Genomic DNA, 18,247 nt, shown 5'->3' with positions numbered 1-18,247 from the left:
TCTCAGGACCCCTGGACCTCACTGCTCCCTCGGCTTTTCCCTCCTACCAGGTGTCTCCACCTGCCTCAGGCCACTTGTCCTTCCCTCCTAGTTTCTCTGCTGAGTCACTTGACCTCTACTCTCAGCTTGTCAGCACCTTCTTGGGCACCCCAATAAAATCACCTCATCACCTGATGGCTTCCTTCATCTGATTTCCTAGGGAGGGGTGCGGACATGTGGTTTTCACCAGACATGGGTCCCCTCCAGCATGGGCTTCCTCAGGCTGGTCTCCTGCAGAAAGTCCTGGTCTAAGGAGTGTCAGGCCCAGGGGCCATTCCACCCACTGTCCCATCAGAAACACCTGGGCTCCTTGCAGCACAGACTGTGGGCCTGGGGCCTCCCCTGTGGTCCACCCACAGGGCTGCACTGTTAGCAGAGACCTGAGGGAGGGAGGGTGGGAGGGGCTGCTCCAACCCTGATTGAGTCAGAGGGACTGGATGACCTTCCTGCCAGGGCCTCACCAAACAATTAGCCAAATCATGGAGCCATGGTATTCAGATGGTGGACTTGAAGGTCACAGACCAGGGCCCCCTGAGAGAGGGAACACACAAAGTGAGCCTCACAATCGGCCCCACTCACCGCCATGAGAGCATTTCCAGGCTCTTGTGCAAAACCCAAGCACTCTATGCACCCCTGAGTCAGAGGCGGCCCTGGGTGATGGGGGAGCCCCAGGCAGCTAGTGTTTATGGCCAGAGTGCCAGAGGGGAGATCTGCCCTGAGTAACTCTTGGTCCTCAGAGGGTCTCCCTCAAGTGTCAGCGAAGTAATGATCAGCAACCCCATGTGAGTCTGGGATTGGGGAAATCCACAAAATTAGGGGGCTAATCCCAGAAATCAAACATGCCCAAAGGAGCGCCTAGTCCCACCTGCCAGTCGGAACATGGTCCTGATTCTCAGGACATCGGGGAGACCACTCAGAGGGCATTGCCTCAGTTGTGGGTACAATTAGCCCCAGTGGTTCAGTCCTACCTGACAAAGCTGATAGCAAACTTTAAAGAATGAGTCAATGGACACAGACAACAGGGTTGTGGGGGCATGAATGGGAGGTGGGGGGTAATGGGGGAATAAGGACACATATGTAATACCTTAATCAATAAAGAAATTAAAAAAAAAAAGAATGAGTCATTTTCCAGGAACTTCACCATATCTTAGAACCATGGCCGGCAAACTGGCTCAGGAGCCACATGCGGCTCTTTGGCCCTTGAGTGTGGCTCTTCCACAAAATACCACGGCCTGGGCGAATCTATTTTGAAGAAGTGGCGTTAGAAGAAGTTTAAGTTTTAAAAAATTGGCTCTCAAAAGCAATTTCAATGGCTGTACTGTTGATATTTGGCTCTGTTGACTGATGAGTTTGCCGACCACTGTCCTAGAACAAAAGTCAAGAGTATTCATTTGACCCTGGCTGGTTTGGCTCAGTGGATAGAGTGTTGGCCTGGGGTTCAATTCCAGTCACGGGCACATGCCTGGGTTGCAGGCTCCATCCCCAGTAGGGGTGTGCTGATCAATGATTCTCTCTCATCATTGATGTTTCTATCTCTCTCTTCCTCTCCCTTCGTCTCTGAAATCAATAAAAATATATTTTAAAAGAAAGAATCTCACATTAAAAAAAAAAAAAGAGTACTTATTTGAACACAAAATATCCAGCACTCAACAACTTGTTGTTTTCTGTGTATTTGTTTTGTAAAATACAGTAGTTATCCTACTGGATGTGAGGTGGTATCTCATAGTTTTGATTTGCTTTTCTCCAATGATCAGTGATGTTGAGCATCTTTTCATGGGCTTATTGGACATCTGTGTATCATCTTTGGAGAAAGGTTTATTCAAGTCGTTTGCCCATTTTTTGGATTTTGTTTGTTTGTTTGTTATTCCTTTTTAGAAGTTCTCTATACATTCTATATACTGTATTTATCCCTTATCAGATACATGCTTTTCAAATGTTTTTCTCATTTCCTTGGGTTACCTTTTTCTCTGTTGATACTGTATTTTGATGCAAAAACATTTAAGATTTTCACAAAGTCCAATTTGTGTTTTTTTCTTATGTTGCCCATGCCTTTGGTGTCATATCCAGTAAATCAGTGCCAAATGCAATGCTGTGAAGCTTTTGTCCTGTTTTCTTCTGAGAGTTTTAGAGCTTTAGGCCTTGCATATTGGTATCGGTTTACCCAGCAGCATTTGTTGAAAAGACTGTCTTTTCTCCGTTGAATGGACTTGGTGCCCTTGTCAAAAATGATTTGAGCTGTTGTGTGAGGGTGTAGTTCAGGACTTTGTATACTATTCCATTGGTCTACATGTCTTTATGTCAGTACCACCCTCTTTTGATTACTATAGCTTTGTAGTAAGTTTTGAAATCAGGAAATATGAGCCCTACAGCTTTGTTCTTTTAAAGGATTGTTTTGGCCGTTCAGGGTCCCTTAAGATTCCATATGGCCTTAGCTGGTTTGGCTCAGTGGATAGAGTGTCCACCCAAGGACTGAAGGGTCATGGGTTTGATTCCAGTCAAGGGCTCATACCTCAATTGCAGGTTCAATCCTTGGCCCTGGAGGGGGTATGTGTGGGAGGCAAGCAATCATCAATGTGTCTCTCTCACATCAATGTTTCTCTCTCTGTGTCTCTCCCCCTCCCTTCTACTCTCAATGGAAAAATATCCTCAGGTGAGGATTAGTAAACAAACAAAAAGAGATTCCATATGAATTTTAGGATGGATTTCTATATTTCTGAAAACATCACAACATTGAGAATTTGATAGTGATTGCATTAAATCTGTGGATTACTTTGGGTGGTATTAAAATCCTAACTATTAAATATTCTAATTCATGAACATAGGCTGTCATCCCATTTGTCTTTTTTATTTATTAATTTTTATTTATTTCCACAATTTTACATTGTACAGGTCTTTCCCGTCCTTGTTTAAGTTAGTTCCTAAGTATTTTGTTCTTTTTGATACTATTGTAAATTAAATTGTTTTTCTAATTTTCTTTTTGGGCTGTTCACTGTTAGTGTACAAAAATGCAACTGAGTGTTGTGTGTTAACTTTGTATCCCGCTATTTTGCTGGATTCTTTTGTTGGTTCTAACAGTTTTTTGTGAAATATTTAGGATTTTCTACCTTTAATATTACAACATCTGTGAGCAGAGGTGATCTCACTGCTTTCCAATTTAGATGCCTTTTATTTCTTTCATTGTCTATCTGCTCTCGTAGAGTTTCTAGTACTATGGAGAATAGAGGTGGCAAAGTGGGCATCCTTATCTTGTAACTTATCTTAGAAGAAAAGCTCCCACTATTTCAAAATGGATTATAATGTTTGCTGTGTGATATATACACTGAGTGGCCAGATTATTATGATCTCTGAACGCATAATAATCTGGCCACTCAGTGTATATCCTATATAATAAAAGGCTAATATGCAAATAGTCCCCTCGACCAGGAGTTCGACCAGCAGGCAGGCCAGCCAACCGCCCATGTCCCCACCCCGGCCAGGTTGGCCGGACCCCACAGCCATGAATTCATGCACCAGGCCTCTATTATATATATATATATACACGCACACACATACACACACACACACACACACACACACTGAGTGGCCAGATTATTATGCATTCACAGATCATAATAATCTGGCCACTCGTGTGTGTGTGTGTGTGTGTGTGTGTGTGTGTGTTTAGACATATGTCATTTTCTTCCATTCCTAGTTTGTTGAATATTTTTGTCATGAAAGGGTGTTGAATTTTGTAAAATGTGGGGTTTTTGTGCATCAATTGAGACATATATGTATTTTCCCCTCATTCTATTAATGTTGTATATTACACTGATCAACTATCATAGGTAGCACCTTCCTTGCATTTCAGCAATAGATCTCTCTTGATCAAGGTGTATAAATCCCTTAATCTACTCCTGAATTTTATTTGTTAGTAATTTGTTGAGGGATTTTACATCAATGTTCATAAGGGATGTTGACCTGTAGCTTTCTTTTCTTGTAGTGTCTTTGTCTGCCTCTGGTATCAGAGTAATACTGGCCTCAGAGAATGAGTTATGAAGAGTTCCCTCTGAGGTTTGCAGTGACCTAGGAATGAACAAAAACTCCTTAACTTGATATAAGGCATCTATGAAAATCTCACAGCCAACACCACATTCCATTGAAAAGACAACACTTTCCCTGAGACGAGGAACAACACAGAGATGTCCTCTCCCACCACACCTCCTCAGCCTCATACTGAGGGTCTGACCCAGCACAAGGGACAGAAGTAAAAGGCATGCATATTGGAGATGCAGAAATGAAATTGTCTCTATTCACAGAGGACATGATTGTCCACATAAAAAACCCCTAGAATCTACAAAAGGTCTCCTGGAAATATAAGAGTTTGGCAAGGTTGAAGAATGCAAACTTAAAATAATAAAAATTAATTGTAGTTCTATACAGGGGTGGGCAAAAGTAGATTTATAGTTATGAGTACATGAAACAACTTATTCTTGCGTTATCATTTATTTATTAATAATTGTATTGTTTATTTTTATTACTTGTCTCATTATTATTGTTATTATTTTGCATCCTTACCTATGACTTATATTTTAGGTAATGATGGCTGGTAATTTAACCTACTTTTGCCCACCTCCATATTATATTAATAAAAAATTGGATTTCAAACTTTTTGTTAAATTAAAGTATGACTTTCACAAAATGAAAAAAGAAAACTAGCGTAAATCTAACATAATGTAAACTATAAAAACACTGATGAAATAAATCAAGGAAGACGTGAATAAATGGAGAATTAGACCATCTTCATGGGTGGAGACATTGTGATGTCAGTTGCCTTCACATTGATCTGTAGGTTCAAGGCAATCCCAATAAAAATTGCAGTAGGATGTTGTTTTGTTATCAATCAGCTGAATCTAACATGATTTGGAAAGCAAAGGAGCTGAAATAGCCAAAGCTATTGTCATTCTGGCTGTTTGAGACCCTTGTCCATCTACCTTCCCCTTTACTGCGCTCCTCTGTGGCTGGTGCCCCCTCCTCAGCCGCCTGGGTGTGGGGTGTCCTGCAGCGATGAGCAGCAGTGTCCCCATTTCAGCCCCGCTGCCCTGTCTCTGACTCTGGGATTCACACCATCCCTGGCAACGTCAGGGAACAGCTGGGCAGGGGAGCACGGCGGGGCAGGGGGGCTGCCAGGGCTCCACCACTCCAGAAGTTTCCGGGGTGTTTGCTTAGGACACACACACAGGGCAGGGGTCAACACACTCCTCAACCATGACAGACATTTACAAGCAGCAGACTCTTTCCTGGAAATAACCCAGAAGAAATAAGGGCTCCCAGGACTCAGCTCAAAATATCAACAAGGAAAGGAGGCGTGGGGAGCCTCCTGCTTGGAAAACAAACACCAGGAGGGTATAAAAGCCAACAGCCCTGGGCACCTTACACACTCACACTCACTCACTCACTCACACACTCACACCCACCTCCAGCCCCACTGCCCACCATGGCTGCATCCACCCTGTCCGTCTGCTCCAATGACATGAGCTATGGCAGCCGTGCCTGCCTGCCCGGGTCCTGTGACTCTTGTACAGACTCCTCCTGGCAGGTGGACGACTGTCCAGAGAGCTGCTGTGAGCCCTCCTGCTGCGCCCCCACCTGCTGTGTCCCCAGCTGCTGCCAGCCCTCCTGCTGCACCCCCAGCTGCTGTGTCCCCAGCTGCTGCCAGCCCTCCTGCTGCACCCCCAGCTGCTGTGTCCCCACCTGCTGCCAGTCTACCTGTTGCACTCCCAGCTGTTGTACCCTGACCCCCTGCCTGACCCTTGTCTGCACCCCAGTGAGCTGCATGTCCAGCCCCTGCTGCCAGGTGACCTGTGGGACCAGCCCCTGCCAATCAGCCTGCACCAGCTCCTGCACCAGCTCCTGCACGCCCTCATGCTGCCAGCAGTCTAGCTGCCAGCCCTCCTGCTGCACCTCCTCTCCCTGCCAGCAGGCCTGCTGTGTGCCCGTCTGCTGCACACCCGTCTGCTGTAAGCCAGTCTGTTGTAGGCCAGTCTGTTGCGAACCTGTCTGCTGCACACCCGTCTGCTGCAAGCCTGTGTGTTCTGGGGCCACCCCCTGTCCAGCCCCTTCGAGCTGCTGCAGACCCTCCTCCTGCGTGTCCCTCATCTGCCGCCCCGTGTGCAGGCCTGCCTGCTGCATGCCCACCTCCTCCTGCTGTGGCCCCGCCTCCTCCTGCCAGCCCAGCTGCTGCCGCCCGTCCTCATCCATGTCCCTGCTCTGCCGCCCCGTGTGCTCCCGCCCGGCCTGCTGAGTCTTAACCTCGGCCCAGACATCCTGTTGCTGAGCAAACATGTCCTCCAGTGCCAGCCGGGCTCAGGTCTCACCCTGTGACTGTGATTCTCCCAGCCATTCCTCAGTCTGGTCCTGAGCTGTGTTAGATGGCTGCCGCCACTCAGGACGGGATCCCCCAGTCTCACTGTCCTCACCTGACCTCTGCTCTCAGGACTCCTGGACCTCACTGCTCCCTCGGCTTTTGCCTCCTACACGATGCCTCCACCTGCCCCTGGACACCTGTCCTTGCCTCCTAGTTTCTCTGTTGAGTCACTTGACCTTTACTCTCAGCTTGTCAGCACCTCCTCAGGTATCCCAATAAACTCACCTCATCTCCTGATCGATTCCTTCATCTGATTTCATGGGGGAATGGTGGGGACATGTGGTTTTCACCAGACATTGATCCCCTCCAACCACAGATATTTCTAGAAATGAGTGACTGAGATATCACTGGCCTAACTCCTCCTGGTGGGGCACCAGGAGGGATCTCGCCCTGGCCCGGAGGTCAGTGCCTGCTGGGCCTGAGCCTGGGCTTCCTCAGGCTGGTCTCCTGCAGAAAGTCCTGGTCTAAGGAGTGTCAGGCCCAGGGGCCATTCCACCCACTGTCCCATCAGAAACACCTGGGCTCCTTGCAGCACAGACTGTGGGCCTGGGGCCTCCCCTGTGGTCCACCCACAGGGCTGCACTGTTAGCAGAGACCTGAGGGAGGGAGGGTGGGAGGGGCTGCTCCAACCCTGATAGAGTCAGAGGGACTGGATGACCTTCCTGCCAGGGCCTCACCAAACAATTAGCCAAATCATGCAGCCATGGTATTCAGATGGTGGACTTGAAGGTCACAGACCAGGACCCCCTGAGAGAGGGAACACACAAAGTGAGCCTCACAGTCGGCCCCACTCACCCCCATGAGAGAATTTCCAGGCTCTCGTGCAAAACCCAAGCACTCCATGCACCCCTGAGTCAGAGGCGGCCCTGGGTGATGGGGGAGCCCCAGGCAGCTAGTGTTTATGGCCAGAGTGCCAGAGAGGGGAGATCTGCCCTGAGTAACTCTTGGTCCTCAGAGGGTCTCCCTCAAGTGTCAGCGAAGTAATGATCAGCAACCCCATTTGAGTCTGGGATTGGGGAAATCCACACAATTAGAGGAATAATCCCAGGAATCAAACATGCCCAAAGGAGCGCCTAGTCCCACCTGCCAGTCGGAACATGGTCCTGATTCTCAGGACATCGGGGAGACCACTCAGAGGGCATTGCCTCAGTTGTGGGTACAGTTAGCCCCAGTGGTTCAGTCCTACCTGACAAAGCTGATAGCAAACTTTAAAGAATGAGCCATTCCCATAAGTTTTTAGGATTTTCTACATTTAACATGATAACACCCGTGAACACAGATAATTTTTACTTCTTTCCCATTTAGATGCCTTTTATTTCTTTCACTGTCAATCTGCTTTCCCAGAGGTCCCAGTACTATGGAGAACAGAGGTGGCAAAAGTGGGCCTCCTTATCTTGTTCCTGATCTTAGAGGAAAAGCTTCCAGTCTTTCAAAATTGAGTATGATGTTTGCTGTAGGTTTTTCATACACATTCATGTCTTTATTCACATATATTGATATGTATGCTGCTTCCTTCCAGTCCTAGCTTGTTGAGTATTTTTATCATGAAAGGGGGTTGAATTTTGTCAAGGTGGGGGGCGGTGGGTGCATCAATTGAGACAGTCATGTATTTTCCCCTCATTCTATTAATGTTGTATATTACACTGATCAACTATCATATGCATTTCAGCAATAGATCTCTCTTGGCCGAGGTGTGTAAATCTCTTAATCTGCTGCTGAATTTTATTTGTTAGTAATTTGTTGAGGGATTTTATATCAATGTCCATAAGGGATGGTGACCTGTAGCTTTCTTTTCTTGTAGTGTCTTTGTCTGGCTCTGGTATCAGAGTAATACTGGCCTCATAGAATGAGTTATGGAGAGTTCCCTCTGAGGTTTGCAGTGACCTAGGAATGAACAAAAACTCCTTAACTTGATATAAGGCATCTAGGAAAATGTCACAGCCAACACCACATTCCATTGAAAAGACAACACTTTCCCTGAGACGAGGAACAAGACACAGATGCCCTCTCCCACCACACCTCTCCAGCCTCATACTGAGGGCCTGACCCAGACAAGAGACAGAAGTAAAAGGCATGCATATTGGAAATACAGAAATGAAATTGTCTCTATTCACAGAGGACATGATTGTCCACATAGAAAACCCCTAGAATCTATAAAAGGTCTCCTGGAAATGTAAGAGTTTGGCAAGGTTGAAGAATGCAAACTTAAAATAATAAAAATTAATTGTAGTTCTATACAGGGGTGGGCAAAAGTAGATTTATAGTTATGAGTACATGAAACAACTTATTCGTGTGTTATCATTTGTTTATTAATAATTGTATTGTTTATTTTTATTAATTATCTCATTATTATTGTTAATATTTTGTATCCTTACCTATGATTTATATTTTAGGTAATGATGGCTGGTAATTTAACCTACTTTTGCTCACCTCCCTATAACATTAATAAACAATTGGATTTCAAACTTTGTGTTTAAAAGTATGACTTACAACAAAATAAAAAATGAAAACTAGCGTAAATTTACCATAATGTAAACTATAAAAGCACTGATGAAATAAACCAAGGAAGACGTGAATAAATGGAGAATTCGACCATCTTCATGGGTGGAGACATTGTGATGTCAGTTGCCTTCACATTGATCTGTAGGTTCAAGGCAATCCCAATAAAAATTGCAGTAGGATGTTGTTTTGTTGTCAATCAGCTGAATCTGACATTATTTGGAAAGCAAAGGAGCTCAAATAGCCAAAGCTATTGTCATTCTGCTGTTTGAGACCCTTGTCCATCTACCTTCCCCTTTACTGCGTTCCTCTGTGGCTGGTGCCCCCTCCTCAGCCGCCTGGGTGTGGGGTGTCCTGCAGCGATGAGCAGCAGTGTCCCCATTTCAGCCCCGCTGCCCTGTCTCTGACTCTGGGATTCACACCATCCCTGGCAACGTCAGGGGAACAGCTGGGCAGGGGAGCACGGCGGGGCAGGGGGGCTGCCAGGGCTCCATCCTCCAGAAGTTTCCGGGGTGTTTGCTTAGGACACACACACAGGGCAGGGGTCAGCCCACTCTTCAACAATGACTGACATTTACAAGCAGCAGACTCTTTCCTGGAAATAAACCAGAAGAAATAAGGGCTCCCAGGACTCAGCTCAAAATATCAACAAGGAAAGGAGGCGTGGGGAGCCTCCTGCTTGGAAAACAAACACCAGGAGGGTATAAAAGCCAACAGCCCTGGGCACCTTACACACTCACACTCACTCACTCACTCACACACTCACACCCTCACACACTCACACCCTCCTCCAGCCCCACTGCCCCACCATGGCCGCATCCACCCTGTCCGTCTGCTCCAATGACATGAGCTATGGCAGCCGTGCCTGCCTGCCCGGGTCCTGTGACTCTTGCACGGACTCCTCCTGGCAGGTGGACGACTGTCCAGAGAGCTGCTGTGAGCCCTCCTGCTGCGCCCCCACCTGCTGCACCCCCAGCTGCTGCCAGCCCTCCTGCTGCACCCCCAGCTGCTGTGTCCCCACCTGCTGCCAGCCTACCTGTTGCACCCCCAGCTGCTGTACCGTGACCCCCTGCCTGACCCTTGTCTGTGCCCCAGTGAGCTGCATGTCCAGCCCCTGCTGCCAGGTGACCTGTGGGACCAGCCCCTGCCAATCAGCCTGCACCAGCTCCTGCTCCAGCTCCTGCACGCCCTCATGCTGCCAGCAGTCTAGCTGCCAGCCCTCCTGCTGCACCTCGTCCCCCTGCCAGCAGGCCTGCTGTGTGCCCGTCTGCTGCACACCCGTCTGCTGTAAGCCAGTCTGTTGGAGGCCTGTCTGTTGCGAACCTGTCTGCTGCACACCCGTCTGCTGCAAGCCTGTGTGTTCTGGGGCCACCCCCTGTCCAGCCCCTTCGAGCTGCTGCAGACCCTCCTCCTGCGTGTCCCTCATCTGCCGCCCCGTGTGCAGGCCTGCCTGCTGCGTGTCTGCCTCCTCCTGCTGTGGCCCCGCCTCCTCCTGCCAGCCCAGCTGCTGCCGCCCGTCCTCCTGCATGTCCCTGCTCTGCCGCCCCGTGTGCTCCCGCCCAGCCTGCTGTGTCCCCACCTCGGCCCAGGCATCCTGTTGCTGAGCAAACATGTCCCCCAGTGCCAGCCAGGCTCAGGTCTCACCCTGTGACTGTGGTCCTCCCAGCCATTCCACAGCCTGGTTCTGACCTGTGTTAGATGGCTGCCCCCACTCAGGACGGGGTCCCTCAGTCTCACTGTCCTCACCTGACCTCTGCTCTCAGGACCCCTGGACCTCATTGCTCCCTCGGCTTTTGCCTCCTACACGATGCCTTCACCTGCCTCAGGGCCATCTGTCCTTGCCTCCTAGTTTCTCTGTTGAGTCACTTGACCTCTACTCTCAGCTTGTCATTACCTCCTTGTGCACCCCAATAAACTCACCTCATCACCTGATGGCTTCCTTCATCTGATTTTATGAGGAGGGTTGGGGACACGTGGTTTTCACCAGACATTGCCTTCTTCAGTCAGGGAGATTTCTAGAAATGAGTGACTGAGAGATCACTGGCCTAACTCCTCCTGGTGGGGCACCAGGAGGGATCTCGCCCTGGCCCGGAGGTCAGTGCCTGCTGGGTCTCCTGCAGAAAGTCCTGGTCTAAGGAGTGTCCAAACATGCCCAAAGGAGCGCCTAGTCCCACCTGCCAGTCGGAACATGGTCCTGATTCTCAGGACATCGGGGAGACCACTCAGAGGGCATTGCCTCAGTTGTGGGTACAATTAGCCCCAGTGGTTCAGTCCTACCTGTCAAAGCTGAGAGCAAACTTTAAAGAATGAGCCACTTCCCAGGAACTTCACCACATCCTTTAACAAAGGTCAAGGGTATTCATTTGAACACAAAATATCCAGCACTCAACAACTCGTTGTTTTCTGTGTATTTGTTTGTAAAACACAGTAGTTATCCTAATGGATGTGAGGTGGTATCTCATAGTTTTGATTTGCTTTTCTCCAATGATCAGTGATGTTGAGCATCTTTCCATGGGCTTATTGGCCATCTGTGTATCTTCTTTGGAAAAAAGGTCTATTTAACTCCTTTGTTCGTTTTTGGATTTTTGTTTTGTTTTGTTTGTTATTCCTTTTTAGAAGTTCTCTATACATTCTATATATTTATCCCTTATCAGATACATGCTTTTTGAATGTTTTTCTCATTTCCTTGGGTTACCTTTTTCTCTGTTGATATTGTCCTTTGATGTAAAAATACTTATAATTTTCACAAAGTCCACTTTGTATGTTTTTCTTTCATTGTCCATGCCTTTGGTGTCATATCCAGTAAATCACTGCCAAATGCAATGCTGTGAAGCTTTTGTCCTGTTTTCTTCTAAGCATTTTATTGCTTTAGGTCTTGAATGAGGATATCAGTTTACCCAGCAGCATTTGTTGAAAAGACTGTCTTTTCTCCGTTGAATGGACTTGGTGCCCTTGTCAAAAATGATTTGAGCTGTTGTGTGAGGGTGTAGTTCAGGACTTTGTATCCTACTCCATTGGTCTACATGTCTTTATGTCAGTACCACCCTCTTTTGATTACTATAGCTTTGTAGTAAGTTTTGAAATCAGGAAATATGAGCCCTACAGCTTTGTTCTTTTAAAGGATTGTTTTGGCCGTTCAGGGTCCCTTAAGATTCCATATGGCCCTAGCTGGTTTGGCTCAGTGGATAGAGTGTCCACCCAAGGACCGAAGGGTCGTGGGTTTGATTCCAGTCAAGGGCACTTACCTCAGTTGCAGGTTCAATCCTTGACCCTGGTGGGGGCATGTGTGGGAGGCAAGCAATCATCAATGTGTCTCTCTCACATTGATGTTTCTCTCTCTGTGTCTCTCCCCCTCCCTTCTACTCTCAATGGAAAAATACCCTCAGGTGAGGATTAGTAAACAAACAAAAAGAGATTCCATATGAATTTTAGGATGGATTTCTATATTTCTGAAAACATCACAACATTGAGAATTTGACAGTGATTGCATTAAATCTGTGGATTACTTTGGGTGGTATTAAAATCCTAACTATTAAATATTCTAATTCATGAACATGGGCTGTCATCCCATTTGTCTTTTTTAGTTATTTATTTCTTTCAACAATTTTACATTGTACAGGTCTTTCACCTCCTTGTTTAAGTTAGTTCCTAAGTATTTTATTCTTTTTGATACTATTATAAATTAAATTGTTTTTCTAATTTTCTTTTTGGGCTGTTCACTGTTAGTGTACAAAAATGCAACTGAGTGTTGTGTGTTAACTTTGTATCCTGCTATTTTGCTGAATTCTTTTGTTAGTTCTAACAGTTTTTTGTGAAATATTTAGGATTTTCTACCTTTAATATTATAGCATCTGTGAGCACAGGTGATCTCACTGCTTTCCAATTTAGATGCCTTTTATTTCTTTCATTGTCTATCTGCTCTCCTAGAGTTTCCAGTACTATGGAGAATAGAGGTGGCAAAGTGGGCATCCTTGTCTTGTAACTTATCTTAGAAGAAAAGCTCCCAGTGTTTCAAAATGGATTATAATGTTTGCTGTGTAATATATACACTGAGTGGCCAGATTATTATGATCTCTGAACGCATAATAATCTGGCCACTCAGTGTATATCCTATATAATAAAAGGCTAATATGCAAATTGTCCCCTTGACCAGGATTTCGACCAGCAGGTAGGCCGGCCAACCGCCCATGTTCCCACCCCTGGCCAGGTTGGCCGGACCCCACAGCCATGAATTCATGCACTGGGCCTCTAATATACATATACTGAGTGGCCAGATTATTATGCGTTCAGATATCATAATAATTTGGCCACTCAGTGTGTGTGTGTGTGTGTGTATATATATATATATATATATATTAGACATATGTCATTTCCTTCCATTACTAGTTTGTTGAGTATTTTTGTCATGAAAGGGTGTTGAATTTTGTAAAATATGGGGGTTTTGTGCATCAATTGAGACATATACGTATTTTCCCCTCATTCTATTAATGTTGTATATTACACTGATCAACTATCATAGGTAGCACCTTCCTTGCATTTCAACAATAGATCTCTCTTGGCTGAGGTGTATAAATCTCTTAATCTGCTGCTGAATTTGATTTGTTAGTAATTTGTTGAGGGAATTTACATCAATGTTCATAAGGGATGTTGACCCGTAGCTTTCTTTTCTTGTAGTGTCTTTGTCTGGCTCTGGTATCAGAGTATGAGTTAGGGAGAGTTCCTCAGAGAATGAGTTAGGGTGAGTTCCCACTTAAGTTTAAGTGACCAAGGAATGAACAAAAAATCCTTAACTTCATATAAGGCATCTATGAAAATCTCACAGCCAACACCACATTCCATTGAAAAGACAACACTTTTCCCTGAGACGAGGAACAAGACACAGATGCCCTCTCCCACCACACCTCTTCAGCCTCATACTGAGGGTCTGACCCAGCACAAGGGACAGAAGTAAAAGGCATGCATATTGGAGATGCAGAAATGAAATTGTCTGTATTCACAGAGGACATGACTGTCCACACAGAACACCCCCAAGAATCTACAAAAGGTCGCTGGAAATATAAGATTTTGGCAAGGATGAAGAATGCAAACTTAAAATAGTAAAAATTAATTGTAGTTCTATATAGGGGTGGGCAAAAGTAGATTTATAGTTATGAGTACATGAAACAACTTATTCTTGTGTTATCATTTGTTTATTAATAATTGTATTATTTATTTGTATTACTTATCTCATTATTATTGTCATTATTTTGTATCCTTACCTATGATTTATATATATTTTAGGTAATGATGGCTGGTAATTTAACCTACTGTTGCCCACCTCCATATAATATTAATAAACAATTGGATTTCAAACTTTTTGTTTAAAACTATGAATTACATAAAATGAAAAAAAAGAAAACTACCGTAAATCTAACATAATGTAAACTATAAAAACGCTGATGAAATAAATCAAGGAAGACGTGAATAAATGGAGAATTCGACCATCTTCACAGGTGGAGACATTGTGATGTCAAGCTGCCATCACATTGATCTGTAGATTCAAGGCAATCCCAATAAAAATTGCAGTAGGATGTTGTTTTGTATTTTGTTATCAATAAGCTGAATCTGAAAGTATTTGGAAAGCAAAGGAGCTCAAATAGCCAAAGCTATTGTCATTCTGCTGTTTGAGACCCTTGTCCATCTACCTTCCCCTTTACTGCGCTCCTCTGTGGCTGGTGCCCCCTCCTCAGCCGCCTGGGTGTGGGGTGTCCTGCAGCGATGAGCAGCAGTGTCCCCATTTCAGCCCCGCTGCCCTGTCTCTGACTCTGGGATTCACACCATCCCTGGCAACGTCAGGGGAACAGCTGGGCAGGGGAGCACGGCGGGGCAGGGGGGTTGCCAGGACTCCACCACTCTGATGTTTCCGGGGTGTTTGCTTAGGACACACACAGGGCAGGGGTCAGCCCACTCTTCAACAATGACTGACATTTACAAGCAGCAGACTCTTTCCTGGAAATAACCCAGAAGAAATAAGGGCTCCCAGGACTCAGCTCAAAATATCAACAAGGAAAGGAGGCGTGGGGAGCCTCCTGCTTGGAAAACAAACACCAGGAGGGTATAAAAGCCAACAGCCCTGGGCACCTTACACACTCACACTCACTCACTCACTCACACACTCACACCCTCCTCCAGCCCCACTGCCCACCATGGCCGCATCCACCCTGTCCGTCTGCTCCAATGACCTGAGCTATGGCAGCCGTGCCTGCCTGCCCGGGTCCTGTGACTCTTGCACGGACTCCTCCTGGCAGGTGGACGACTGTCCAGAGAGCTGCTGTGAGCCCTCCTGCTGCGCCCCCACCTGCTGTGTCCCCAGCTGCTGCCAGCCCTCCTGCTGCACCCCCAGCTGCTGTGCCCCCAGCTGCTGCCAGCCCTCCTGCTGCGCCCCCACCTGCTGCGCCCCCAGCTGTTGTGTCCCCACCTGCTGCCAGTCTACCTGTTGCACTCCCAGCTGCTGTACCCTGACCCCCTGCCTGACCCTTGTCTGTACCCCAGTGAGCTGCATGTCCAGCCCCTGTTGCCAGGTGACCTGTGGGACCAGCCCCTGCCAGTCAACCTGCACCAGCTCCTGCACCAGCTCCTGCACGCCCTCATGCTGCCAGCAGTCTAGCTGCCAGCCCTCCTGCTGCACCTCGTCCCCCTGCCAGCAGGCCTGCTGTGTGCCCGTCTGCTGCACACCCGTCTGCTGTAAGCCAGTCTGTTGGAGGCCTGTCTGTTGCAAACCTGTCTGCTGCACACCCGTCTGCTGCAAGCCTGTGTGTTCTGGGGCCACCCCCTGCCCAGCCCCTTCGAGCTGCTGCAGACCCTCCTCCTGCGTGTCCCTCATCTGCCGCCCCGTGTGCAGGCCTGCCTGCTGCGTGCCCGCCTCCTCCTGCTGTGGCCCTGCCTCCTCCTGCCAGCCCAGCTGCTGCCGCCCATCCTCCTGCATGTCCCTGCTCTGCCGCCCCGTGTGCTCCCGCCCAGCCTGCTGAGTCCCCACCTCGGCCCAGACATCCTGCTGCTGAGCAAACATGTCCCCCAGTGCCAGCCAGGCTCAGTGTCACCCTGTGACTGTAGTCCTCCCAGCCATTCCTCAGTCTGGTCCTGAGCTGTGTTAGATGGCTGCCGCCACTCAGGACAGGATCCCCCAGTCTCACTGTCCTCACCTGACCTCTGCTCTCAGGACCCCTGCACCTCATTGCTCCCTCGGCTTTTGCCTCCTACACAATGCCTTCACCTGCCCCTGGACACCTGTCCTTGCCTCCTAGTTTCTCTGTTGAGTCACTTGACCTTTACTCTCAGCTTGTCAGCACCTCCTCAGGTACCCCAATAAACTCACCTCATCACCTGATCGATTCCTTCACTTGATTTCATGGGGAAAGGTGGGAACACATGGTTTTCACCAGACATTGCCTTCTTCAGTCAGGGAGATTTCTAGAAATGAGTGGCTGAGAGATCCCAAAGGGCAGTGGCCTAACTCCTCCTGGTGGGGCACCAGGAGGGATCTCGCCCTGGCCCGGAGGTCAGTGCCTGCTGGGCCTGAGCCTGGGCTTCCTCAGGCTGGTCTCCTGCAGAAAGTCCTGGTCTAAGGAGTGTCAGGCCCAGGGGCCATTCCACCCACTGTCCCATCAGAAACACCTGGGCTCCTCGCAGCACAGACTGTGGGCCTGGGGCCTCCCCTGTGGTCCACCCACAGGGCTGCACTGTTAGCAGAGACCTGAGGGAGGGAGGGTGGGAGGGGCTGCTCCAACCCTGATAGAGTCAGAGGGACTGGATGACCTTCCTGCCAGGGCCTCACCAAACAATTAGCCAAATCATGCAGCCATGGTATTCAGATGGTGGACTTGAAGGTCACAGACCAGGGCCCCCTGAGAGAGGGGAACCCACAAAGTGAGCCTCACAAAGCCCCACTCACCGCCATGAGAGCATTCCAGGCTCTTGTGAAAAACCCAAGCGCTCCATGCACCCCTGAGTCAGAGGCGGTCCTGGGTGATGGGGGAGCCCTGGGCAGCTGGTGTTCATGGCCAGAGTGCCAGAGAGGGGAGATCTGCCCTGAGTAACTCTTGGTCCTCAGAGGGTCTCCCTCAAGTGTCAGCGAAGTAATGATCAGCAACCCCATGTGAGTCTGGGATTGGGGAAATGCACAAATTAGAGGGCTAATCCCAGAAATCAAACATGCCCAAAGGAGCGCCTATTCCCACCTGCCAGTCGGAACATGGTCCTGATTCTCAGGACATCGGGGAGACCACTCAGAGGGCATTGCCTCAGTTGTGGGTACAATTAGCCCCAGTGGTTCAGTCCTACCTGACAAAGCTGAGAGCAAACTTTAAAGAATGAGCCATTCCCATGAGTTTTTAGGATTTTCCACATTTAACATGATAACACCCGTGAACACAGATAATTTTTACTTCTTTCCCATTTAGATGCCTTTTATTTCTTTCACTGTCTATCTGCTTTCCCAGAGGTTCCAGTACTATGGAGAACAGAGGTGGGAAAAGTGGGCCTCCTTATCTTGTTCCTGATCTTAGAGGAAAAGCTTCCTGTCTTTCCAAATTGAGTATGATGTTTACTGTAGGTATTTCATACATAGTCATGTCTTTATACATATACATATACATATACATATACATATACATATACATATACATATACATATACATATACATACATATATATATATATATATATATATGCATATGCTGTTTTATTCCATTTCTAGTTTGTTGAGTATTTTTATCATGAAAGGGTGTTGAATTTTGTCAAATGTGGGGGGGCGTTGCATCAATTTAGATAGTCATGTATTTTCCCTTCATTCTGTTAATGTTGTATATTACACTGATTAACTATCATATGTAGCACCTTCCTTGCGTTTTAGCAAGAGAGCTTGGCCAAGGTGTATAAATCTCTTAATCTGCTGCTGAATTTTATTTGTTAGTAATTTGTTGAGGGATTTTACATCAATGTTCATAAGGGATGTTGATCTGTAGCTTTCTTTTCTTGTAGTGTCTTTGTCTGCCTCTGGTATCAGAGTAATACTGGCCTCATAGAATGAGTTATGGAGAGTTCCCTCTGAGGTTTGCAGTGACCTAGGAATGAACAAAAACTCCTTAACTTGATATTAGGCATCTAGGAAAATGTCACAGCCAACACCACATTCCATTGAAAAGACAACACTTTTCCCTGAGACGAGGAACAAGACACAGATGCCCTCTCCCACCACACCTCTTCAGCCTCATACTGACGGTCTGACCCAGCACAAGGGACAGAAGTAAAAGGCATGCATATTGGAAA

At 47.3% G+C, this 18,247-nt stretch overlaps 4 protein-coding genes across 5 annotated transcripts in view; all 4 read left to right on the top strand.

The window, feature by feature from the left end:
* Positions 1 to 18,247, top strand: part of TSPEAR (thrombospondin type laminin G domain and EAR repeats) — a 57,588-nt gene that overhangs the window by 8,136 nt on the left and 31,205 nt on the right. The window lies entirely within an intron of this gene.
* LOC129148538 (keratin-associated protein 10-3-like) lies at positions 5,513 to 6,319 on the top strand. 2 transcript variants are annotated; one of them, XM_054713609.1, is made up of 3 exons: positions 5,513 to 5,552; positions 5,601 to 5,679; positions 5,815 to 6,319. In XM_054713609.1, the coding sequence occupies exons 1-3, from the start codon at positions 5,513 to 5,515 to the stop codon at positions 6,317 to 6,319; spliced, it is 624 nt and encodes a 207-aa protein (XP_054569584.1). The 2 variants fall into 2 exon arrangements, with proteins under 2 accessions (XP_054569584.1, XP_054569583.1); XM_054713608.1 differs by having other exon boundaries at positions 5,513 to 5,661; positions 5,812 to 6,319.
* Positions 9,751 to 10,545, top strand: LOC129148539 (keratin-associated protein 10-3-like). The gene is made up of 2 exons (XM_054713610.1): positions 9,751 to 9,917; positions 10,008 to 10,545. The coding sequence occupies exons 1-2, from the start codon at positions 9,751 to 9,753 to the stop codon at positions 10,543 to 10,545; spliced, it is 705 nt and encodes a 234-aa protein (XP_054569585.1).
* LOC129148537 (keratin-associated protein 10-3-like) lies at positions 15,127 to 15,948 on the top strand. The gene is made up of 2 exons (XM_054713607.1): positions 15,127 to 15,293; positions 15,444 to 15,948. Exons 1-2 carry the CDS (start codon positions 15,127 to 15,129, stop codon positions 15,946 to 15,948), a joined length of 672 nt encoding a protein of 223 aa, XP_054569582.1.

This window comes from Eptesicus fuscus, chromosome 3 (assembly GCF_027574615.1).
Source record: "Eptesicus fuscus isolate TK198812 chromosome 3, DD_ASM_mEF_20220401, whole genome shotgun sequence".
Taxonomy (NCBI): domain Eukaryota; kingdom Metazoa; phylum Chordata; class Mammalia; order Chiroptera; family Vespertilionidae; genus Eptesicus; species Eptesicus fuscus.
The sequence above is the reverse complement of the archived record's forward strand: the minus strand, read 5'-3'. Positions and strand labels throughout refer to the sequence as shown.